Here is a 26,151-nt window from a genome sequence, read left to right on the forward strand (position 1 = left end):
TTTACATTTGTGGCTGCATCCGTCATTCTTTCTCCTCTCCTTTCCTTCCGTCTATTCCTGGCTTCCCTGCTTCTGAGTCCATCTTCCCCCACTCTTCAGTTTACCCCAGGATTTCTTCCCTCCTCTCCTCACAGAGAATTCTTTCTGGGTGATATCATTCACACCACACTTCAGCTGCCACCTCCTACGCTGATGGTTGCTAAAATCTCTATATTCATGCTGGCTCTCATCTGCTGCCCACTGGATATCCTCTTTTGCCTTTGACTTGCTACATGCTAGCAATGCCAGACAGTGATCATGTGATCTTCCTCCCTTCCAATGAGGGAACTGAGGCAGAGTATAGCCTAGGATCAAAAGAACTAGTTTATATCAGAACTGGAATGAAAACCTGAGTCTCCTGATGTGTGGAGCCCCATCCTACAAACCCTGCCCAACACTGAAATGTGCTTCCTGTGGCATTGGCAAGCCTTTCCCGCCCGGAGACAGCCCTTATCTCCGCCCTCGCATGTGCTGGCGGTACGTATGTGCGTGCGTGCGGTATGTACGTGCGTGCTCTCCTCCGGTGGTGCCTTCCCTCTCTCTGCACCTTGGTCTTCAGAGGTGTGAATTGGCGACGTTCTTCAGCTCTTTACAGAAGCTCCCCCCTTGTGTCGGTACTTCAGAGGATGCTTGGTTTTGATCAGCGCAGCTCATCTAGCCTGTTGATGAAGCATGCCCGATGCATGCATTGCTTAGTGTGGCTTTTTGGATGGTACAGATCTTTAAAAACTGTCCCAGTGGATGGAGAATAAAAGCAGAGCACTTGGCTACACTGCATGGATCACTGCTGGAAATGGTTTCCCCACTTTCTGAGAAAATTAAAGATGGCCGTCTGAGAGATGAGGCAGCCATAGAGAAAATGACCCTTTATCTCGACATCCACAGTTATGTGCATCAAGTCCTCTGTGCCCTGTGTGAAGGCACCGTACACATTCACTGTGCACTGCTGGCGGGTCTCCCTCCCTCCTTCCTCTGTGAGAAGCCGGTTTTCCTCTCGTCGTCTGCCAGCATCTGAAGCTACTGATTTTGTTGACTTTCAGTGGCCAGAGTGCAGCACCTCACAGACACCAGGCACCCTCTCTCCTCTTCTAGTCCTTCCTTCCTTCCTTCCTTCCTTCCTTCCTTCCTTCCTTCCTTCCTTCCTTCCTTCCTTCCTTCCTTCCTTCCTTCCTTCCTTCCTTCCTTCCTTGTTTTGGTTTTTCAAGACAGGGTTTCTCTATGAAACAGTCCTGACTATCCTGAAACTCACTCTGTAGACCAGGCTGGCCTCGAACTCACAGAGATCCGCCTGCCTCTGTCTCCCGAGTGCTGGGATTAAAGGCGTGCGCCACCACCCCTGGCCTAATATTGTTTTCAAACTTTTTGCTATGTCATTGGGGGGATGGGTGTGCCAACAGCAGCACTTGGAGGTCAGAGGTCACATTCAGAAGTTCGATCTTGGGCTGGGATTTAGCTCAGTGGTAGAGTGCAAGGCCCTGGGTTCTGTCCTCAGCTCTGGAAAAAAAAAAAAAAAAGTCGGATCTCTCCTTCTCCTCCGGATGGCGGGGATGGAAGTCAGGTTGCAGGCCTGTGCATGAGGTACTGGTACCTGCTAAGCCATCGCACCGGCCCTCCCTCTTCTCTCTCTCAGAAAGATGGAGCCAGAGAACTGTGGAGCCACAGTGCTCAACTGTGGAGCAGGCACCCAGAAAGATCTAGTCAACCTAGAATGTTCTAAACGAACCTTTAAGTATACAGGTGTATTAGGACTTCTGGGTGGGGTAGGGCTGGGGTGTGTCAACTAAAACTCACTGAATGTGTGTCATTCTCTTGAAGTCCCGCCGGAAGCTCTCGGGGAGGGGCTATTGGGTTTGCTCCCTGTGCAGTCTGCTTGCTCAGTGGCCTTAGTAGCCGGTGAGTGGCAAGAGCCTAAGGGGGGTGTGGGGGGAGGGGGTGCTGCTTCTCCACGGCCGGCGCTTTCTCCTCCTGCTCCTTTTAACAGTCGGCCGGCAGGCAGTTTGTCTAAGTGGACAAAGGAACATACCCTTTGCATCAGCGAGATTAATTTAGCCAGCTGCATAATGATATAGTCACACTTAGAGTTCAGCTTCTCAGTGTCTTAAGTGTTTCACTTGGTTGCCTTTTATTTGTTTGAACTTGTATGATGCCTTTAGTAAAATACCATTTGTAAGAAGTCATACATTTGACCTAGAAAGCTGAGCTGTGGAGCCAACACAGTCCTCTGATTGGAGTTTTAGGAAGTGCAGTGGGGCTTACTTCTGGTTCTCACACAGACATGCCTAGTCCCTCTTCTGATGAGGTGAGAGGACAGCTGCTGAGACCGGAAAGTGGAACATCTCCATTTCTTTCAAAAATTGTTGTGTAACGTTAACAAGGTTGATTTTCAAAACAGAAATTAGTTACCATGATAAGTTCCAAGGACAGCCATCAACGGTGCACAAAGAAACCCTCTCTCAAAAAACCAACCAACCAACCAACCAGCCACCCAACCAAACAAACATAAACCCAAAAAACAATAACAACGAAAAACCAAACTGATTTGAAAAATATTAGGTAAGAGAAGATTCTCATCTTCTAACTTTTGTTAGACAAGATCTCACGATAGCTCAAGCTGGCTTGGAATTCACTACGGATTATAATAGCTTAACAGAACTTCATTTCTTTCTTAACTATGAAAACTTTGCCTTTTCAACACAAATTTATTTCACCTACACGTAGAAAGAGACACAAAGAGCGTTAGAAGTAAATCAGTAATTTTAAGGTTTTAAAACAATTGTGTGTATTGTGGGCACAGTCGCGTCTGCCCTCCACCTTTATCTGGTTCCTGGGCTCTAGCTCAGGCTTCCACAGCAATGCCTGGCCTGGTGAGCCACTCTGCTGCCCTAAACAGTGTATTTAGTTCATTAGAATCCTCATAGACATCACAGTTCATATGCACCAAGAAACGGCAGGGAAAGGCCCCTGGTTTGAGGGCAACGCCAAACTTGTATTGCATTCTCGTGAGCCTGTCTCAGGACAGAGGATGTTTGAAGACGTGCGGCTGCTGTCCGGCATACACTGAGTTTCTGTCTTCATGTTAGGGCTGTGAGGTGGCTGGGTGGGTGACCGCCACAATACTTGATGAGCTGCGTTTGATTCCCGGAACCCACAGGGTGAGAGGAGAGCTGTCCCCTGTCTTAGGTGCACGCCATGGTGCACACACCTTTAAGCTCTCACGTGTGTGTCTGCCACACACAAGCACACACACACTAAATACATGTGCAGTTAACTAAAGAGTCTTCATTCGAAGGAAACATAAAGCTTAATAAAAAGAATTTCTTAGGTATCTCGTAGCTTTTGTGCCCTTTCAGGTCAGCCTCCAGATGGGCCTCACTGGCATTCCCAGTGGTATTTCTCTTTTCCTCGGTGTGGATCTGTGAACATTTCTTTGTGTCTGAATTGTTACAACTTATGGTGGACTCCGCAGCCATCCTAACGTCCGTCCTAACGTCCTAACGTCTGCTACCTTCCTGACCTAAAATCTCCATGTAACGGCTTGAATAAGTGGGAAGAGGTATCAGTTTGAAGATAACTTTTTTTTTTTTATAAACTTTTCTTTTTTTAGGTTTGGTAATAAGTGGGTATGAAGCTCACGCAGGCTGAGTTTTGCCCCAACTACTGAACTGGAAGTGGCTGCTGCCATCTTGCTACCACCTCAAGCAGTTTTTCATTTTTATTTATTTTTAATGATTTTTTAAATTTATTTTGTGTGCAGTGGTGTCTTGCCTGCATGTATGTCTGTGTGAGGGTGTCAGCTCAACTTCACAGCAAACAGCATCAGGGTGTCTTCTCCACCTCACTGAGGCAGGCAGAATTTTGAAGGTGACTAGACTGTGTAAGGTGCACGGGTCTCAGGCTGCACCTGGCCAGCTGGTTGTTTTTATGACCCTGAACTTCCTTCCGTAGCCAGCTGCTGCAGACCTTTGGACAGGTGTTCTCTGATAAGCATACGCGTGGGTGGAAAACGTGCTATCTTAGGGGCAGGGAAAAGCCAATCTCTGTATTTGCTTAGTTCTCAAAAAACTCCACGCTGGAGAGTCGGCTCAGTGAGTAAAGGTGCTCGCCGCCAAGCCTGATGGCCTGAGCGCCATCCCTGGAGCCCTCCACGAGGGCGGAGAGAACGACTCCACAAAGCCGGTTTCTCTCCCTCCACCACACACCCAGGGGAGGGGCAGAGGGAGGATTAAAAAGAGAATAAATCTTTAAAAAACAAATGATCAAGGCTGGGATTGTAGGGCAGTGGTAGAGCGCTTGCCTGGCATGCATGAAGCCCTTCGCTGGTCTGCAGCACCTGCAGCGGCCTGCAGGACAGCAACGCAGCAGGCAGTGACAGGCGGGTCAGGTTGGAAAAGAGACGCTGCTGCTGCTGCTGCTGCTGCTGCTGCTGCTGCTGCTGCTGCTGCTGCTGCTGCTGCCTCCGGAAAAGCGCTGCTGTAGTGAGGGCACCTTGTGAGGGCAGAGTTCCGAACCCGCTGGGCAGGACACAGGCGTGCAAGGACGGCATGATGGAGTGGTGTGTGTGTCTGCATCTCCCTGGCTTCCTCCACAGCCAAGGCTCCATGGTGTGCGTTTGTCCCTTCCTCCCCTGGTTATACAAGCGCTTTTCTGGTCACTTTTATTGTTGTTTTTGTTGTCTTAGACAAAGTCTCACTCTGTAGCCCAGGCTGGCCTCGAACTCACGTTGGCCCGCCTGCTTCTGCCTCCTGAGTGCTGGGATTGATTACAGGCGTGGCTACCATGCCCTGCCCTCTGTTCTGGTCACCTTTAAGGTCTGCTGTCAGGTCCCAGTAAACTTCTCTGGGTTCCTTTCCTGAGGCCTTTCAGCTCCTGCTGAAGTAAAGACTTGTTTCTCGTCCCTTCCAGCTGCACATGTCTCTCTCTGAGTTACTGTCCTCACTGCTTCTGTTTCCCCAGTTCCTCCAGTCTCTGGGTCAGCAAGTGCGCATTGTAGCGGGGGTGGGGGTGGGGTGGGGGGGCGTGGGCTACTGCGTGGAACAAGACAGTCCCTGCCCTCAAGTGCAGTTTAGTAGGAAGCCAGAGGTGAAAACAGATCATTAAAATACCAGTGCTGTGCTAAGTGCTCCCACACACGTGTGCACAGGGTGCACAGGAGGAGGAACAGGAACTGTGGTAGAAGACAAGCCTCGGAGGGGCCAACATCACAGTCTTCACATGCCTGTGGCCACTCTGTTTCTTCCGGGTCTCCTTAATGTCTTTGCTCAATTCTAAATCTAACCGAGCTAATTGGCATGGCAGCATTAGACTCTCTTGATTGACCCTTTCAAAACCCGAGACACTCAGTGTTGATGGATGTCCCAGCTGCCGAATCCAAGTTTGTCAGGTTATTTACTGACAATGAGTGATGGAGACTGTGAGCATGGAAGAAAGCCATGTAGAGGCCTTTCACTAGCAGGAATGGCTGCTGGCAGTGCCCCACCCCCTACACCAGAGAGTAGGAGACGCAGAGGAGGTTGTGAGTGGGAAGGAACTGAGAGGTCTCTTACTTTACAGTGAAAACAGTTTCCTGTTTGCAGTGAAGGTTTCCTGTGTAGCAGGATCCTCTTCTTCTGTTCACTGTGCGAATTCTTTGAGCTTACCTGAATTCTTGCATTGGCCAATGGGAAGAGTCTTGGTTTTTGGTTTTGACTTTTACTATTTTATTAGAGAAGCAGATGAATCTTGTGATTTAGTTTGCACAGTTCAGTGTGTACTTCAAATGAAAAATTTAAATTTCTTGAAATAATGGGTTTGTTGTAGAAGATTAGGACATGAAACTGCTGTGTTAGTTTGAGGCAGAGCACGGCAGTGTGCACGAGGCCCTGGGCTCCAGTCCCAGCTCTGCAGAGATGAACACAGAAGAGAGGCAGTCACGGTTTTAGTGCACACGTGTGTGCTTAAAGACATTGTTGTTCCACAGTTGACTGCACCGTGCAAAGTGTAATTCAGCTTGTTCTTTTCCCATTAGATAATTTGGCTGTTTTATGCTAGCAAATATACATATATGGTTGTTCCTGTTTATGTAATTTAAAAAATGGCGCGTGTGCGTGCACGCATGCTCACACGCCCAGGTCAGAGGGCAGCATGTGGGTGTTTGTCCCCCTCCTGTGAGCACCGGGAATTGAACTGGGGGCGTCAGTGCTTTATCCCCGAGCTCTCTCACTAGTCCTCACTCCATCTTCAAAATACAAAGAAATCGAGATTTTAAAAATTCTGTGTCCTGTGTCTGTGTGGGTATGCACACATGTGTGCACATACCCAAGGGGTATAGGATTCCCCTGGAGCTGGAGTTACATGCATGTGGATTTTGAGAACTCTACAGTTATCTACAAGAGTAGAAAACTTCACGATTGAGCTGTCTCTCCAGCCTGCCTCATTCTTTATTAGTGGGAAAAAGATTTGTTTGTTTTTGAGATGGGAACTTGATATATGGCCCTTGCCAGCTTAGAACTCAGCAAGTAGACCAGGCTGGCTTTGAACTTGCCGTAATCCTCTACCTCTGCCTCCCAGTGCTTAGATGATAGGTGTGCACTGCAGTATCTGGCTTATGGGGGAAATGAGATGGTATAAATCAAAATCAAACCTGGTCCACTCTGTAAGGGGAACTCACTTGGTCCCTGGTCTTGTAGATTTACACGTCTCTGTGCAGACATACCGAGGGCTGTGGTTTATAAGACCAGGTCACGTGTTCCCGCTGATCTGCTGTTGCTGTTTGCGTGGTACAAATTAGAAATTGTTCTTTCGCACTGTATTTAGAATGCCTATGTCTTACTACCTGGATCAGGGCCTTTTAGGCTCAGCATTGTTGCTCTTTGGGCTAGAGAGGCCTGTGCTGTGTGGCTGCCCTGTTCATTTAGAGTACACCAGTTGTCTGGAGAGGCCCGTGCTGTGTGGCTGCCCTGTTCATTTAGAGTACACCAGTTGTCTAGAGAGGCCTGTGCTGTGTGGCTGTCCTGTTCATTTAGAGTACACCAGTTGTCTAGAGAGGCCCGTGCTGTGTGGCTGTCCTGTTCATTTAGAGTACACCAGTTGTCTAGAGAGGCCTGTGCTGTGTGGCTGCCCTGTTCATTTAGAGTACACCAGTTGTCTAGAGAGGCCTGTGCTGTGTGGCTGTCCTGTTCATTTAGAGTACACCAGTTGTCTAGAGAGGCCTGTGCTGTGTGGCTGCCCTGTTCATTTAGAGTATACCAGTTGTCTGGAGAGGCCTGTGCTGTGTGGCTGCCCTGTTCATTTAGAGTACACCAGTTGTCTGGAGAGGCCTGTGCTGTGTGGCTGCCCTGTTCATTTAGAGTATACCAGTTGTCTGGAGAGGCCTGTGCTGTGTGGCTGCCCTGTTCATTTAGAGTATACCAGTTGTTTGTTCCCACGCGCTCACAGCACCTTCTCCACCTGAGACAAAAACGCCCCACCTCTACCTCAGGGCCTCGCTGCTGCTGCTGGCTGAAAGTCACCGATAAGCAGCTGGCTTGTTTGCAGCTTTCTCACCACAAGAATGGGGCATTCTTTCACTGTTTTTTGTTTGTACACATATAAATACAATATTGGATACATTCATAGAAGTGAAGTTGTTAAATGAGAATTTTTATAGAGGTTGTCGGATGACTTAGGAATGTAACTTATTTTTATCAGTATCGATGATTCCAAATCCATGGTTTTGAGTTCTAGGTCTGTACGCCCCCTGTTGATGGGGATCTCCATGTGTCCCACAGACGCGCACTAAGTTCAGCTCCGTGTCTTGTCCATCAGAAATGTAGCTGCTGTTTCACTATCCGCAGGTGTTCATCTGGTTGCTAAGGAATCTAACCCAGTCTTCCTCCTCTCTCGTGCCTCATCCTCACATTCTCTTTAATCCATTTGCTTCTTTTCAAACCTTTATCCCCGTAGTGGGCTGGGGCAGCTGGTCTTGCTGTCCGTCTTCAGTAAGCTTCCTTCCTCCCATTTGTCCTGTCTAGTACCTGAAGCCAGCCAGCAACAGCAGCCGTGTATCACCCCGGGGTTCAGCTTTCTGTCATCAATCTCTCCCTCATCCGTTGGCGTATAAACAGTAAATGTTAAAAACACGAATGCTTAGAGCCACATGTGGTGGTGCCCATCTAGAATGTGAGCACTCAGGAGGCTGAGGCGGGAAGATGGTGAATTTGAAGCTGGCCCATGTCATATAGCAAGCGTCTGTCTCAGGGTTGAAAACCCGGGCTGGAGAGAACGCTCTGTGGTTGGGAGCTCTTGCTGTGCAAATGGGAACTGGGGTCCTATCCGGATGCTCATTCCTGTAAATGCCCAGAGCCTTTGGGGTCCAACAGCTTCCTGGCTTCTGTGTGCACACACAAATCAATATGTAAGTCTTTAGAAGAATACTGGGAAGTTGTGTGCTCAAATTACCTTTTATGCTACTTACAAACTTTTTTCTGTTTTTATGCATTTATTTAAAACTTCATTTTAAATAAATCTTTCTCTGATTAAAAAATTCATTTTTTCCCCAGAAAACTCTCTTGTGCTGTGTGTTTTTCACTACCTGTATTTCTTGACACAGCTTTTAAGCATTTATCTTCCCTGGAGTGCCTTTTGGGCCTGTGCGGTTCCTCTAGTCTGCTCACTGCCCATCCACCTGTTTCTTGGAGTGCAGGCAGTATTTGTGTTTATCAGCTCATTCTATTGCATCTGTACGTATGTGTACTTCATTTGTATGTTTTATTTAACCTTGTAGAAAAGAACAACCATGTATATAAATAACAAACGAGTGAACCAAGGAGAGGGTGTGTGGGAATTCCAGCCGCAGGTCCTACCCAAGTGTTAGCAGAAGGGCCTTGTCAATCCCATTTCGCATGTCAGGTGCTTGTGTGCCATTCCATTTGGAGTGAGGGTGCTGAGGGATTCCAGGAGTCTCTGTCACTGTGTGTAGCAAGGTGCTGTGCAAGGCTGATGAGGGACAAGCCTGTGGGAAGTCACACTTTACAAAGGCTTGTCAAAGAACCAGAGGTTTTACACTCCATTCTAGATGTGGGGCTTCTGCAGCACTCTGTAATTAATTTTCTTTTTACAGTGAACAACCACAAAGTAAGGAGAATGCATAACCTATTTCTGTTTCTTGCTATTTTAGGGGACATCACCCAGAAAGGATATGAAAAGAAGAGGGCCAAACTCCTGTCTCCGTACAGCCCACAGACCCAAGGTATGGGGTGAGAAGTGCTTTCAGTATTCTTATGCCGAAGACGTACTGTCTTAGGAGATGGCTGTCATCTGTTTGTCCTGCCTCCACCTTCTCATGAGGGAAGAGAAACAGGCAGGAGCAGAGGAAAGAGTCTCAGCTGGGCACTTTAAAGACACCTGAGGTCACTACATAATTTGCCTAGTGTAGTGCGAATCTAATTGGTCTTAATAATGAAAACCCAGAGTCAGACAGATATCAGGGTGAAGACTGAAAGGTCAGAGAAGCAGAGCAGCAGCCACTAGAGACTTCTTACCTCTAGGAATCCTCAGACTGAAAGGGCCGAGCTCCTGTCTCTACCCCGCCTTATCACTTCCTCTCTCCGCCCAGCCATATCACTTCCTGTTTCCTCCTCCCCAAGTGCTGGGATTAAAGGTGTGTGCCACCACTGCCTGGCCTCTAGTGGCTACTAGCTCCAAACTCTCATCTCCAGGCAAGCTTTATTTTGTTAGAGCACAAACAAAATATCACCACAGCTTAGAGTTTGGATGGTGGTGTGTGAGTGACTGAGACGATTCAATGACAGGAAATTCCAGGCTGTGGAAAACTGCATTTTATATATGCACACATATGTATGTATGTATGTGTATGTATATGTATATAAGTAGTTTGAGCAGGCTGTGGAAAACTGCATTTTATGTATGCACACGTATGTATGTGTGTGTGTGTGTATGTATATATATATATATAAAAGCAGTTTGAGCAGGCTGTGGAAAGCTGCATTTTATATATGCACACGTATGTATGTATGTATGTATGTATGTGTATGTATATAAGCAGTTTGAGCAGATGCAGATTTTGGTAGTGATGGAGAGGAACAAGGAAAGCAAGGCGGGGAGAGAAGTCAGATGCCTGTTACAGGGTGTGCCAATGCTGGGGGACAGAAGATGTGGAGGCAGGACCCCAAACACCTCAGTCAGTCTTCCTAGTTTCTTCTTCTGTAAGAAACCGCCAGGCTCCTTCCCTCAGAAAGCTCAGAGCCCCTTTGAGCTTCACTCCGGCTGCCTGTCCTTGCCTCCGAGGTGTCAGATGTCTGTCTGTATGTTGTGGTCGGAGAGCAGCTGCTGGGAGCTGGTGCCCTCCTTCCTGAGGCTTGAACTCGGCTCTCAGTGGGGATGGCGAGCGCTTTGACTCGGCGCTGTCGTGCCATCCCAGCATCAGGTTTCTATTTGATTTTTCCAAAGCAGTGCACTTACTCAGTCATTCTGTGTGCAGGAAAGTTTTGTGTCCTGGAGTGTGTGTGCGTGCACCACCACGTGTGCCTGGTGCCCAGGGAAGTCAGCAGAGGGCGTCAGATCCCTCAGTTACAAGCTCTTGGGAGCCACCAGTGGGTGCTGGAAATCACGTCCACACGCTCCCTTAACCTCAGGTCCGGCCCTCCAGTCCCAAGAGGTGGTTGGCTTTTTAAGACAAGGACTCACTGAGTGGCCTGGGCTGGCCTGGGCTTGCTGTGTGGACCAGCGCTGGGACCGAAGGTGTGCACCCCACACCCAGCTGAAGCCACCCTACTCCCACACTACTGCTACTTCTCCTCCTCCGCCTCCTCTTCCTCCTCTTCCTCCTCCTTCTTCTGTAAAGACATGCTTTGTTCCTTTTACATACCAACCACAGATTCCCCTCAGCATTTCTTTTGATAGCTAGGTGCTGCTTTAATCATAATTACTAAAAACATTTTCATTTTTAATTTCCCTTTATAATCAAAATCTGTTTCTGTAAGTCTGTTCTTTACAAAGCCAATTGCTCAGTTATAAATACCGTGAAGTTTTGGGTCTCTCATGCTGTCAAACTAAATGTGGCATAGGGTTATAGTTTGTGAATATTTGTTGAATGAATAATAGAATAAATAAACATTTTCGTCATTGTCCCACAGCGTCTGCAGGGAGCTGGTTCTAGGATCCCTCGTAGTTACCAAATCTGCATCTGCTCAAGGTTCCCACAGAAAATGCTGTATTCCTTCTATTTATGTCTGACTGGAATCTCTACACGGCTTGCCATATGTTTTCAATCATCTCTCGCTTACTTCTGATGCGACCATGATGTGCGTGCTGCCTAAACCGCCGCTCTGCCGTGTTGCTTAGAGCCATGGCCGGAGGGAAGAGCCTGCACATGTTTTTGTGGACAGCCTCTTCCCCAGAATATTTGCCGTCCAAGTCTAGATGAATCCATGGATGTGGAATGTACAGAAACAGAGGCCCACTGGTACCCTTCCTACAAAAGCTAGTCGATTTAAAAATAACTTATGAACAGATGGGTGTAGAAATAAATTGAGAGAGAAGAGGTAGGAATTGGTCAATGGCAGCTAATGAAAAGGCAGCATTTGCGATGATGTATGATGGAGTAGGGAAGCTGGGAATGTTATTGTGACTTGTTATTTAGCTAAGAACCTGGCCTATAACCTCTGAAAGCCCAGAAACCTAACAATAGAAAGAGAGGCCGGGGAACGGCTCAGTGGACAGAGCGCTTGGCATTCAATCTTCAGGGCAGGAGTTTAGATTCCCTCCAGCGTCCACTGAGTCCAGGGACCGTGATGCGGAGATGAGATCCCCTAAGTCATAGTTTTGGAAATCCAGTCTATGAGTTCACAGTGAGAAACCTGGATTGTCAGCACCTTCTTGCCCTGTGGGCAGACCTATATGGGGAACCAAATCCTAGGTGGACGACTGCTTAGTGAGTGTTTGTTTTCAGTAGACCAAGACAGTGTGCACATCTTCCAGGAGAATTGCCCGTGCAGATGACCTCATGAAGGAACTAGAAGCCATTCCATTACCCCTCTGTTAGCTTCCTGCCTAAAGATTGCAATTTCGTCCATCTGTGCCCACTCACTTCTAGTCCTTCATTTTGCTTAACAGAGTTATCTGTCCAGGTAGAAGGACTGTGCTCTGGATCCCAAATGCTCCTCCCCTTTCTGAAACTGGGGACGAGGCACTGTGTGTGGTGCATGCTGCGTCCATACAGGGAGGGTGCAGTGTCTGTGGAGGTTTTAGGAGTATGGGGGAGGTGGCTCAGCAGTTAAGTGGCTACTCTTCCATAGGACCCAGGTTCAATTCCGAGCACCCACATGACAGCTCACAGCGCTCTGTAGCTCCAGTGCCAGGGTATCCAACACCCTCTTCTGGCCTCTGTGGGCACTGAATGAATATGGTGCACAAAAATATAAGCAGGCAAAACACCTCTACACACACACAAATTAATTTTAAAGAGAAGAAAAATTGAAAAAGCAGTAATACTGAGAGAAACTGTTTAGGTAGAGTTTTCCTGTTCTCTCAGTTCTCCTCTCTGTTAGTCCCGCCTATACTTCCTGCCTGGCCACTGGCCAATCAGTGTTTTATTTATTGACCAATCAGAGCACATACAGACCATCCCATAGCACTTCCCCTTTTCTTTTTTCTTTTTTTTAAAGAGCAAGATTTTAACTTTTACACATCTCCAAAGCCAGCTTGGTATATTTGGGAATTTGGGCGTAGCTTCTCTTACTACTTCCTGTGGGAGGGGGGCGCTGTATCTTATGGGGACACAAAGAAAATTTTAGGATTATGAAGTAGTCCGTGAGACTGTATCGTCTGAGCCAGTTGCCTTGAAACGGTTCTGGATGTTGGATCATCTGGGCCTTGGTGTCATCGGAGACCTTTCAGGGGGTCTTGGCTGGTCAAAGATACCTGATGTATCTTAATCTGGAACAAATCCATAGCCTCTGACTTTCTGTGGAAACAAAAGCAGAGCCTCCTTTCCAAAGCAACATATCCTACATCCAAATTTTGAAGTCAAGGTACCTTTAAAATATACATTTTGGCATAACTCAACAGCTTTTGCAATCAAATGTTTTTCTTGAGTTACAAATATCAAAGAGAACATAATCCAGATTCTCTGTGTGATAGCCATCTTTACGTGGCTTATTTTTCATATTACTTTGAGCCTATTGCTTTAAACTGCAGCCTTTTAAGCCTGAAATGGCACTGTGGCTGCTGGCTCCCCCCACTTCAGCTTCCCAACATGGCGGTGGTACATTTTCCGCCAGCTCTGGGAGCCATCAACTCTCAGAAATAGTGGGTCTATGCTTCTATCAAAGCAGTGTGTAGCCCAGAAACCTCTTTTTTTTTGTTTTTTGTTTTTGTTTTGTACTAGCAAAGGCTAAATCCACCACACAGCTTAATGTGCCACTTGCAGAGGCCTCATTCCCGCCATACTACAGGTCGAGTGCACACGCCAGGAACCTGCCATAGTAGCTCAAAAATGCAGACTGCCGCTAACTTGAGAGAGACAACTAGGAACTGTTTTTAGCTCCGTTTTAGAATCTTTTTACTCAGGTTTTGGGTGGAAACTCTTGCCAACACGTTGGGCGCCATTTGTAGCTAGAGTTTTCCTGCCTTGCCCACAGTCAGGACAAATCTTTGTCACCCACCAGTCCCACAGCCGCTCAGACCCAACCAAGTAAACACAGAGACTTGTATTGCTTACAAACTGTATGGCCGTGGCAGGCTTCTTGCTAACTGTTCTTATATCCTAAATTAACCTATTTCCATAAATTTATTCCTTGCCACGTGGCTCGTGGCTTACCGGCATCTTCACATGTTACTTGTCATGGCGGCGGCTGGTAGTGTCTCCTCCCTCCTTCCTGTTCTCTCAATTCCCCTCCCTGTTAGTTCCACCAATACTTCCTGCCTGGCCACTGGCCAATCAGTGTTTTATTTATTGACCAATCAGAGCATTTGACATACAGACCATCCCCCAGCAAAAGCGGGCCTGCTTCTTCCTACCGCCTTGTGGAGCAGCTCTGACTGACGGTGGCACCGTGCTGCCCCTGCACCTCTGCAGGCGCCTCCCTCCCAGCCCGATCTTCCGGAGCCCTTCATCATGCACACTGCTGTCCTGTTAAAAAGCAGCCCTCCCTTTGCGCTAGCCACGCCCACCTCCATCCTCCCTCTGCTCTCAGTGGCGCTCCTCAGCCCACACCAGCACCTGAAGCTCCACCACCAAATTGATTAGTGTTCACACTTGCATCTCTCTCTCTCTCTCTCTCTCTCTCTCTCTCTCTCTCTCTCTCTCTCCCTCCCTCCCTCCCTCCCTCCCTCCCTCCCTCCCTCCCTCCCTCTCCCTGTCCCCCTCCCTCCCTCCCTCTCACTCTCTCTCTCTCTCTCAAGAGTCTGTCAGTGTAGCTCTGTAGACAGGCTAGCCTGGAACTCAGAAAGGTCCACCTGTGTCTGGAGCGCTGGGACTGAAGGTGTGCTCACAGTCTTCTGAACTCTTCTTGTTGACAGTCTAGACTCACCTGGAAAGAAGGTCTCGAGGAGGGATTGTCCAGATCAGGCTGGCCTGTGGGCATGTCTGTGTAGGACTGACTACTTAAAAACATTACTTTCTTGTTGCTCCTCATTGATGTTCTTGCTAACTCAACCTTGCATTAAATATTGTTTTTCCCCCTCCTTTCTGAGACAAGGTCTCTCTGTGTAGACCTGGCTGGATCTTGATATGTAGACCAGGCTGTCCTAAACTCACAGGATGCCTCTGCCTCTCGAGTGCTGGGATTAAAGTTGTGTACCATCACAGCTGGCAAGCGTTGGCATACTTACAACAAGGCCCCACACCTTAACTTCCCCCAGGCAGTAGGCTGTAGGTACATAGATTGCAGGCCCAGTCGGGATTTTGGATTTAATAGGTTTAGGATGGAATCTGAAAGTTTGCATTAGATTTCCAGATAATGCTTAGGTTGCTGGTCCAGCAACCAGGTTTTGAGAACATTGGACTATTACTGTGGCTTCATCATTGGAACACTGGCAACTCCCACATGCAGATCTACAACCCAGAGCCCTCTGGGACCCAGGTCCAAAGACCCAATTGTGTACTCTTCTGTTCCTCCTCCTCCTCTTTTTGAGACGGAATTCACTATGTAGACCAGGCCAGCCTCAAACTCGTAGAGATTCCCTTGCCTCTGTTTCTTTATATTAATCCATTTAAAGTCACTTCTATTTCAACTTTTTCAAATTAATTGTATTGATGACTTCCGAATATTGCCCTTACAATACCACCAATTCATCACACACACACCCCCACACACACATTTTGTTAATTTGACAGATTGTCTGCATCACGTTGGCTTGTGGGCAAGTCTGTGGGGATTATCTTGATTGTGTTCATTGATGAGGGAGGAGCCAGCCCCTGTGGATGGCACGATTCCTTGTGTTTGGTCCTGGCTATGCAAGGGTAGGAAACTTGAGCTAAATGTTAGGCACTTTCATGCGTTCATTCTCTCTCTGCTGTTGACTGCGGACATGATTAGCTGTCTCACATTCCTTCCTTCATTTCCTTCCCCACAATGATGGACTGTACCCTGGAGCTGTAAGCTTCAGTAACCTGTGTTCCTCTGAGCTTGTCAGGGTGTTGTATCACAGGACAGACAACAAATCTAGATGCCCCTTTGCTCAAGTCCCAACTATACCAGCGTCCTTGGAAGCTTCACCTAGGGTTGTCAGGATGGCCCAGGGAGCAGAGGGGCTTACCCTCATGGCTGGCAACCTGAGTTTGAGCCCCTGCACCCAAATCCTGGAAGAAGAAAACTGGTTTTTGCATGTTGTCCTCCAGCCTCCATCTCCACCTTAAGTTACCACGTCATCAGTTTTTGGTTTCTTTGTGAGCCAGTTTTGGTGTGCTTAATTTTTCTAGAAAACTACTTGTATTGAAGTTTCCAGATTTATTGTGCTATCACAGCATTCTCTGGAGTCTCTGCTTGTCTGTCTGTCTGTCTTGTTGCCATCGTCACCCCCACGGTCTTCCCCCGTGTCTGTCTCTTTAAAGAACTCGCTTATTCTCTGGTTTATTGTTTGCAGGTTCCTTTTGTAATTTTTTTGTTTATGTTAAGTTGGTTCATGAACTTTGACAGAATTTCCTGGGTTGTACACCCGGATTGTCTGCCTTATTTCCTAAGGTAAGTGGTTCTTCACTTCCCTGTGCTCGGAGAACATGCCTGTCCAAAAGGGAGCTGCTAAGACGTGCCTAGAGCTCCGTCGGTCTCTAACTGGTGTTGGTGTTCCGTGCTCTGATGGCCCCTTGGCTCACACGCCTTGTTTTCACTCTCCTCTGTCCACTGGGCTGTCAGTGTTGGCAGGAAGTGTGTTCAGGGACCTGCGTCTTGTGGCACATGTGAGGAAGCACCAGCCACTATGGCACCGTCACTTCGCTGTCCTTGCGTCAAGCTTTGATTTTCTATCTTTAAAAGCTGTGTCTATCTTCTAGGGCTCGGAGGAGCTCCTGTTAGAGCACTTACCTGCCTCAGCAAGACCTAACGAAGGGAGTTTGAAAATACATACAAACTTAATTTTTTTTTTTTTTTTTGGTTTTTTGAGACAGGGTTTCTCTGTGTAGCTTTGCGCCTTTTCCTAGAACTCACTTGGTAGCCCAGGCTGGCCTTGAATTCACAGAGATCCGCCTGCCTCTGCCTCCCAAGTGCCGGAATTAAAGGCGTGCGCCACCACCGCCCGGCATAAACTTAATTTTTAAGTATCTCAATTTTCCTCATCTAAGAACTTTAGAATACTTTGGTGTTGGTTACCACCAATTCCCATCTTACATTTTAGTATCTGTCTGCCTCTCAGTTGCCTGCTGTTACTGTTTCATGAACTTACTGATCTTTATTCACTGCTCCTTTCAATACTTACCCTCTCAGATCAGCTTTCTTCTTAGGTACATTGTTAGCATCGGGTGCCGGGTAAGAAAAGTTCTAGTACATTCTCTCAGTTCCTGTTTACCTCCTTTTGTTCTTGGATCTGTCTTTCTCAGAAGGAATAGGTTGAGAGTGGGACGAACTATGTAATATAAGTTCTGTATCAAAAGAAGACATTACCTCTCTGTGTATTTTACCCCATAGAGCTGTAGATTGTGAAAATGACATTTAGCGCTATTTTTGTAAAGTGGCATTGTAAGGATCTTGGTAGGCTCCTCCTCCTCCTTCCAAATGTGTCCACTTCTCCCAGACTCTTTTTTTTGCCTCCCCTTTACTCCTAGAAGATGCTGCTGCTGCTGCTGCTTTTGTTGTTGCTGTTAAATTTATTTTTTCTATGTTTATGTGAGTTTTGCCTGTGTTTATATGTCTGTGCACAGTATGTGTGCACTGTTCATAGAGGCCAGAAGAGGGCATCAGAACCGCTGAAGTTGAGTTACTGATGGCTGTGAGCTGGCTTTTGGGTGCTGGGAATCAAACCAAATCTGAGAGAGCAGCCAGTGCTCTTAACCACTGAGCCGTCTCTCCATGTCAAGAAGCTTCTTAGGAAGGTGACTGCTTCAGTACAAGTGGAAAGTAACATCTGCCACTAATACCTTTTAGAATAAGAAGTTAATACTGCAACATCATATTGTTAGAACTTGCATGCATGTCCTCATTATCTGAGTTCAGTTCCCAGGCTCTCATCCATCCTTTCTATACACTTTACCAGCAAGTTACACCCCTAGTCCTCTGTGTGTGTGTGTGTGTGTGTGTGTGTGTGGGTGTGTGTCTGTGTGTGTGTGTGTGTCTTTTCTCAAACACTACATAATGTTTAAAATTGGAAAATTCAGCAGTCTAAATATAGCAGATAACAGAAGACTAAAGAACATGTTTAGAAGATAAGTCATGGAAATCAAGTGCTGACATTTTGGGTTTATTTGATTTAATTCAGTAGCATCTTGGTGATAAATTTGTACAATCACTATATGGCAAGAAGGTGACCTGTCCAAATTATCCTGGAAAACCACTTTTAAACCCCAACATTCAAGCTAACTGCTGCTCCTTTAAATAAAACCCAGACTCTCCCTGATATTAAGTGTCATGCTTTCTTTAAAGAGACAGCTACATCTTGATGAAGATTATAGTCTCATTTAAGGAGTAAAACCCGAACTATCTTATATTAAATGTCAGGGTGTCTGTGAAAGAGGTGGACACATCTTGATGAAGAGTCCTGAACACTCACTTTAAACAGCATAAGAAATGAGGACATGGTCCCTGGTAGCTCTCAGCTCCTACCCGGAGAGAGCTGCATGCTCTGGCCACCAGTGGCCTACTGAGCCATGCTGAAAAGTATCTGAAGTCCAGAAGAAAACCTCCCTGTGCCTCAGTTAGCACACTTCCAGAAGGGGCCAGCAGCTTAACTCTCCTTCTGGCATGGCCCCAAGAACTGATTTTTCAAACCGCGTGTGTTCTGACTCCTCTCTAAATCGTTCTCTCTTGGCCAAGTGTGACTGTCTTTGGAGCGACAAGAAAATGGGAGGCTTTGTGCAGGACACTTCATCTGCTCATCCGGTCTCTCATCTTTGAGCTCTAGACAGATATATCTAGATAGATAGAGAGATATAGATATAGATATCTAGATATCTATATCTAATAGGTCCAGATAGCTTTAAGAGAAAAGGCCAACAATACATACTTATTGAGGAATGACAGTGTTCTAGGAGCTGTTGGGACACCAAGGTGGCAGCGCTGGACAAGGCCAACAGTGGCCTGCCTTTGTGAGTCTCTGTTGCTCTGCCTAGAGACCACTGACTTGCTGTGGCACGTACTCTCTCTCCACAGGAGTTTGCTGAATGACAGACGTTCTAGACAGTCCATTTCCCTTGTCTGGATTGCATTCTCCTAGACGTAATTTATTGTTACTATTTGTATAGTGGATGCATATACTTCAGCACACATGTGGAGGTCAGAGGTCAGCTTCATGGAGTTGGTTCTCTCCTTCTGCCTCTATGTGGGTTTCAAAGCCCAAATCCAGGTCACCAGGTCTGTACAGCAGACAGACAGACAGACACCTTTACCACGGAGCCGTCTCCCCAGGTCTGTACAGCAGACAGACAGACAGACACCTTCACCGTCTCTCCAGCTCCCGAGTTGCAGTTTAAGAACTTCCCTGTGTTGTCCTTAGCTTGTCGCCTCTGTGTCCGATTGGACTGCTGGCTCTGACGGGCTCTCGGGAACTCTTATTAATGCTGTCTCTTTTGTGCCTCACGTTGAGGACATGTACAGATATCGGCAGAGCTGAACAGAAAGCGTTTCCTCAGCAAACACCTCTAAGGTGAAATTGTTGGATCAGAATCAGTGGTTGTTCTATACACTGGAGGGATCTTTCCTAGATCTCCTGGCAGCTTGTCTCCACGCTTAGTGACCTTGTCATTCCGATCTGCTGACCCTGTCCAGAGTGTGCTCACTCTCACCTGCGTCTGGGGCCCTTCCGTTTTCAGTTCCTTTTCCTGTTCGTGTTGGCACAGGATCTTGCTGTGTCCCAGGCTTGTCTCACACTCACCGTCCTCCTTCAGTCCCGAGGGCTGGGGTTATGTCCCTTCCTCCTCCTTCTTTTATTTATGGTAATGCTAAGTAAGGGTGAAACTGAAGTCATGGGACGTGCCCTGCAAGTGCCCTGGACTGAGATACATACTCATCAAGTTTTATTCTTTTTTTTTTTTTTTTTTGGTTTTTCGAGACAGGGTTTCTCTGTGTAGCTTTGCGCCTTTCCTGGAACTCGCTTTGGAGACCAGGCTGGCCTCGAACTCACAGGGATCCTCCTGGCTCTGCCTCCCGAGTGCTGGGATTAAAGGCGTGCACCACCACCGTCCGGCAAGTTTTATTCTTAAATGAAATTAATTTATCTCTTTTAAATAGTTGGATATTACAGGCTTCCAGCAAGATGCACAGTGCCCCGCCTCTTTTTCTGTAGGGACAAATGTCTTCCAGTCTTTTTTATTGTTTTTGATAATTACTCTGTATTCTAAGTAGTTATTGTTTTACTTTTCCTCAGCTTTAAACAACTTGAAGTATTATTTATTCATTTCCTTCTGTAAAAGATTAGTTTCAGTCTGGTGATACAAACCTGGAATTCCAGATACCCAGGAGGCTGAGGCAGGAGGATTACAAGTTCAAGGCTAATGTGGGCAGTTTACCAAGACCCTGTTTCAAAAATAAAGTGTTTAAAAAAAACAAAAACCATGAGCTAGAGATACAGCTCAGTGATAGAGCAAAGCCAAGGTCAGACCTCTGTGCAGGGAAACAGACAGAGATCGGTGTCTGTCCCCTTTCCTCCCTGACCACAGACTTACCACACCCCTTCCCTTCCCCGTTGACATCTCCCTACACATAACCTAGACTAAGCTTAGTGTTAGGGAGGGGTGTGTGTGTGTGTGTGTGTGTGTGTGTGTGTGTGTGTGTGAGAGAGAGAGAGAGAGAGAGAGAGAGAGAGAGAGAGTTGTTAGCGAGGTATTTGTAAATATGTAGCCAGCACAGCTAAGCGTGTGGTTTACTGTGATTACGTGCCCCTTCTTAGACAACTTTTTGCTTTTGTCCAGGTTAATACATCAGTCCTGTTTGTATATTTTGTAGAGTCAGCTCTTGTCTGCTCTTTCTGTCCCCTGAATTAAGTTGATCCCTTGTCCTGTAGTAGGCATTTTGGAAAGGAGTGGGCATAAATGAGAGTGTTCATTCTGCCGTGTTGTATCTGAATTCTTCATCGCAACGTTTTTTCTCTCTTTTAAAAATGTATTTAATTTTTAGTGTGTGTGTGTGTGTGTGTGTGTGTGTGTGTGTGTCCCTGTCCGTCTGTCCGTCCAGAAAGGTGAGAAAAAGAAATCAGATCCCCTAGAACTGGAGTCACAGTCAGTGGTGAACCCACCAGACATGGGTGTTGGGAATCAAACTTAGGTCAGAGGTGAAGTGCAGCGCCGGACTCTTAACCACTAACTAAGTCATCTCCAGACTCTCACCCCAGCACTTCTGTTAGGATTGTTCTAGCTTTTCACAAAGATACTTGTATTGATTTAGAAGATCTCAGAGCTGGGGATATTTTGGCACATGCCTGTAACCCCAACATGGGAGGTAAAGGCAGGTGGACCAGGAGTTTGAGGTGGTCATCATCCACATAGTGAGTGAGAGGTCCTTACAGCAGAAGACATGCTCTCCTCCTTGGTTCCTCAGCTTAGCTGTTCACCAGCAAGCGGACAGCCTCCCTCAGGCTGAGAAGGGCTCTCCGGCTGCCTCCTTGCTTTGGCAGCTCATTGATGTTTAAAATGGCCCCTGAGACCAAGTCTAGCCTGGTGAAGCAGCCTTGTTATTCCTACCTGAGAGCTTGAGGCAGGAGGATGGTGAATTGAAAGCCTCCCTGGGCATTACAGTAAGTTCAAGATCAGCCTGGGCAACTTAGGCAACGTGGTTTAGTAGTAGCGTGCTTGCTTGCTTCATGTGTATGGGGCCATAAGTTCAGTTCCCAGCACTGTGGAAGTGAATTCATTCATTAGAAACTGCTCTTGGAGTACTACTGTGGTTCTTTCCCGCGCATCCCAGACCTTTTGTGTTAATGTGTCTCCATAGCTGCTTTGGACGGCGTTGGTGAAGAGCTTCCTCTGCTGTACTGGGCTGATGTTGTTTCCGACTGTTAGGTATTTGTTTTTCCTTTATTTAATTTCTTCTTCTGTCAACTCCATTTCATTGTGTCTGTGTCCTAGTCCCCCCTCCCCCCTCCCTCCCTCCCTCCCTCCCTCCCTTCCTTTTTTTTTTTTTTCCCTTTGAAACAGGGTCTCACTAGATAGCCGTGGCTGGCCTGGAACTCACTATGTGGACCAGACTGAGCTCACCTTTTACACACTCCTCGGCCTATAGATCAACACACACACACACACACACACACACACACACACACACACACACACACACACACCTTCTTAGGGACGACATCATTGTGACTGGTTGTGCGATGAGGTCTCTAACATGTTCCAGTAAGAAGTCGTGGTAGCAGAGCTCTTTGTCCAGCTTGGTGGGTTCTGTTGGGCGGTTGGGGTGCTGAGTTGCCCTCGAGTGCCCCAGCCACAGGCTGCTGTGCTCTGGCTCTGCTTCCTTTCATCACAGGTCTTCTACTCCGTCTGCCTCAAGGCTGTGCAAGGGTTTGTACGACTGTGTTAAAGGAACAAAGGGAAAGCTGTGGTTTAGCCCCCACCGCCCCAGACGAGTCTGGAATACTATTTTCCTCAATAGCTTCCTGTAAGAATAGGAAAGAAGAATCACTGTTTATTTTTCGTAAAACATGTAACTTTGTGTATATTGGTAGATAGGATTTGCTTTGGGAGTATATGTGACACACACATACACAGAGACACACACAGACACACACAGACACACACAGACACACGCACGCACGCACGCACGCACGCACGCACGCACGCATGCACGCCCACCTAAGGAGGTCAGAGGACAGCCTTGGGTGTCACCTTCCACCTCCAGCCAGGATCTGATCCCCCTTTGCTGTCTTTTGCCATCGCTCCCACCAAGCTCGCTGGCCCACAGTGTCTGAGGACCCCGCCCAGCACCCTGCACTGCCCACCTCTCTGTAGGCCTGCACCGGGATCACCCACCGGAGCTGCACTCACTGACACACCCCAGCCACGCTAAGCAGGAGCTTTAGCCGTGACCTTTCATCAGTGTTCTGATCCTAAATCCTGCCCACTGTCGTCGGTCCATGTGAGGAGACCAGTGAGGTCGAATGGTTAGGAGCCTTGGTGTAAGCACAGGAGGAGAGCCGCTCCTGCCCCAACCTCTGACCGCCGAGGTCACGGGAAGGCTGTCTCAGGGACAGGGTGCCAAAGGTTGAAATGCGCACTGTGTGTGAGCGTTCTTAACAGAGCCCTGGAGACACTCAGAGGGGCTAGTCGAATCCAGTTACTGGGCAGGAGCAGGGTTGTGGGGTGTGGTTAAGTAGGCCTGTGTGTGCCTCCGAGAGGAGAGAGCCACCTGCTGTGGATCATTCTGTCCACCTCATTTTGCTTCAGAAGCTGCTTTGCAGGTAAGGCTTCCCGCATAACAGAGAGACTGCAGCTGCAGACCCAGCCCCAGGCCTGTGCTCTTCCGTGGTGCGGGTAGGATGGGAGTTGCCATGGCTGGGGCACACGTCATTGTGTCTGCCCCATATATCTTATCCGAAGGAAGTCCAGTCCCTTCCTCTTGGGGCTTCTTTTCCCCCTGAATTGTCCAGGAGCCCCGGGGACTTGGACAGCAGTAGAGCGGTCCAGCCTCCGCATCCGAAAGTGAAGACCTCGCCGGTCCTGCTGAAGCCAGGCCGACTGTGCGGCCCATTCCTCTTGACTGGCGTGCTTCTCTTGAGTCCCTTAGTCTCTGCGCAGCCTCTTTCCCGGTGTCCTGTGGCCCAGAACATCTGTGGGTCAGGGTCAGTCCAGACACTTAACTCTCTGTAGACCAGGACTGTTGATCCCCTTCCTTCCCAGAATCCACCTACTTCCCAAGCTCGGAATCCACCACTCACAGGCTCTTCCCCAGACGTGAGGCTCTCAGTGAGTCCCGGTGCCCTAGCTCCTCAGCACCTTCATCTACCCTTGGACAGGGTGAGAAAGAGGGCAGCGGCCTTCATAAGGCCTGGGTGACAGTTGGTAGCTGTTCTGAAGGCAGCTCTGGGATGGACCTCCTGCTTTGCTAACACATCTGCCGCATGCTGTTTCTGTGGGATAAGGTGCTGTGTGTTAAGGAGCCTGTGATGCCTGCACTTGGGAGGCTGAGACGGGACCCTGAGGTGGAGGGCTGTGTAGTGACCAAGGCTAGCCTCTTCTGTGTGTAGCCTCGATCCTGTCTCACAGAGGAGAAGGAGGCAGAGGGAATGAGAAGGAAAGAAAAGGAAGTTGAAGAATTGCACTGTTAACCCCGCTGCAACCTGTCATTCCCGTCTGAGCCTTTCACGGCAAGGTGGACTCAGAGCAGAGCAGCCACGCTGGCCGCCTGCCTTTCCCAGCAGCGTTTTGTTTCCTGTGCAGAGCTGTGTTGGCTCCACCCGTCTCCCCTGTCCCTCCCTGGCTGCTGCAAACATCCCACTGGGGAATAAGGTGGCTTTCCCTTCTCTGCGCCCCGCCAGGTCCTGCCTCAGTACCCCTTAAATGTCCCGCCGCGTCTTTCTGGAAACTCATAGAAGTGTAATTCCCGGTGCTGTGGGCCCAGAGAGCTTTATAGGACATACCACAGTGTGAAGACTTGAGGTTGGATTGTGGGGGTGGGAGGGAGGTCATTGAGGGTAAGGGGAGACAGTAGCCAGAACACATGTGTTGTGTGCATGTATGAAGTTAATAGGAAATACGCCAGTTGAACACATGAAACATTAATGAGCATTAGCTGGTGCTCCTGTATGGACGCCAGCACCACAAGACTGGAGAACACGTCCACTCTAATCACCTTTGAAAATGCAAGTGTTTGATTCCACGGTTCCTCAGTGCTCTCTTGCTTCACTCCTGCACACATGACTCTCTCTGAGATCATAGGCCGAGCCAGAGGGTAAGAACCGAACTGGCTGCCCCCAGTTGTCCTGGGTGGGAAAGCGGTGTACTGTTTTCCACTGTAAATATACCTGTCCCATATGATCTATCACTGCCACTATGTTCAAGCAGCAGACAGCAGACACACCACCTTTCTGAAAAGAGTAATGAGTTATATGCATGTTGATTGTTGAAAAGGAATGTTTTGAAGAATTTAAAATCTATTTAAAAACAACAACAGCACAAACAAACCCATAACCAAACTTACCATCCCCTTTAAACGTGTTGGTGACCCCTAGTGGCTGCTCCGCATAGCTGACCGTAGACCGAAGGGCTGAAGCATTGTCCTGTTGTGATCTCTGCTGAGTTCACACTGAGATCGGAGCCTTCACTGTGAGGCCGAGGCTTCTGTCCCAGCACTTATATATACTTAACGCCTTTCAGAGTACTTTGACTTTATAAATACTTTTATTTCTATAAACTAAACAGTGAAAGGGTAAGGAATTCTGGTGTATCTCATCAGGGCTTCATTCCATTGCACAGGGGACTTGTAAGTCTCATCTAATCCTTATATACAAAGTGATATTTTTCAGACTGAAGGGTCTGAATTTTTTCATTTTAATTCATAGATTATCTGATTATGTTGTGACATATACTGAATTCCCCCTTTGCTTTTAACTTTTCTTTACCATGACAATAAAGTTACACACTTATCCCAAACATGGAAACTTGTGCTGTAGCTCCCCAAGTAATTTCTGAGATCTGACTGGACAGGGATGATTCACCTTTGGTCAACATCTTACCTGCACATCAGAGGCTTGTAGAGGGTTAGATAATGATCTCTGTCCTCCTGTGCCCTCAGACACCTCCATCCTTGAGGAGGCCTGGAGTGTATTGTTTCCAGTTTCATCCACAAATCAGTGCATTTGCAAGTAGGGTGTCCTAACCCTCCAGCATCTCTGTAACCTACCCAGGACACTGTGCTACCCTCTCTCTCTGAAGTAGACACTGATCTGCTAGTTCCCGGAAAGAGAACTGAGCTTAGTGTTGTAGAAGTCTGCTCACAGAGTCACTTTTTATCCAGGAACATGAAAACTGAATATGGTTTTATTTCGAAAGGTCATAACTTTTAGTTTAAGAGAATCAGTATCACTTTTCCCCCCCTTGGTTTTTCGAGACAGGGTTTCTCTGTGTAGCTTTGGCGCCTTTCCTGGAACTCACTTGGTAGCCCAGGCTGGCCTCGAACTCACAGAGATCCGACTGGCTCTGCCTCCCAAGTGCTGGGATTAAAAGCGTGGGCCACCACCACCACCACCACCACCGCCCGGCTTTCAGTATCACTTTTATTTTCTTCTTTACACTTAGGTATTCCCTAAATGTTCTGTCTTGAACATTGGTTTTCTGTTCAGCAAAATCTCTTTAGTGGTATACAGTTGTACACAGCTCTCGGGAACCAGCCTGTCTCAAAGCAGTACCTAGAAGTAAAGGTTCATAGAGAGTGATTGTTCTGTTTCAGGAAGATGAGCCACCGAGCTGTGATGTTCTCCTGGTGGACTCCGCGCTTCCTGGGAGTCTGTGCGACTCTGTTTTTATTTCACAATTTCTTTTTATATTTACTTGTTCGT

At 47.6% G+C, this 26,151-nt stretch overlaps 1 protein-coding gene across 3 annotated transcripts in view; it reads left to right on the forward strand.

Moving 5' to 3' along the window:
• The window catches only part of Dip2b (disco interacting protein 2 homolog B), a 199,100-nt gene that overhangs the window by 71,274 nt on the left and 101,675 nt on the right, over positions 1-26,151 (forward strand). For all 3 annotated transcript variants that reach the window (XM_076556826.1, XM_076556825.1, XM_076556827.1), the window contains exon 2: positions 9,173-9,244. In XM_076556826.1, the coding sequence (XP_076412941.1) occupies positions 9,173-9,244 (72 nt within the window). The remainder of the gene's footprint in view (positions 1-9,172; positions 9,245-26,151) is intronic.

Source organism: Peromyscus maniculatus, chromosome 20, assembly GCF_049852395.1.
Source record: "Peromyscus maniculatus bairdii isolate BWxNUB_F1_BW_parent chromosome 20, HU_Pman_BW_mat_3.1, whole genome shotgun sequence".
NCBI lineage: Eukaryota > Metazoa > Chordata > Mammalia > Rodentia > Cricetidae > Peromyscus > Peromyscus maniculatus.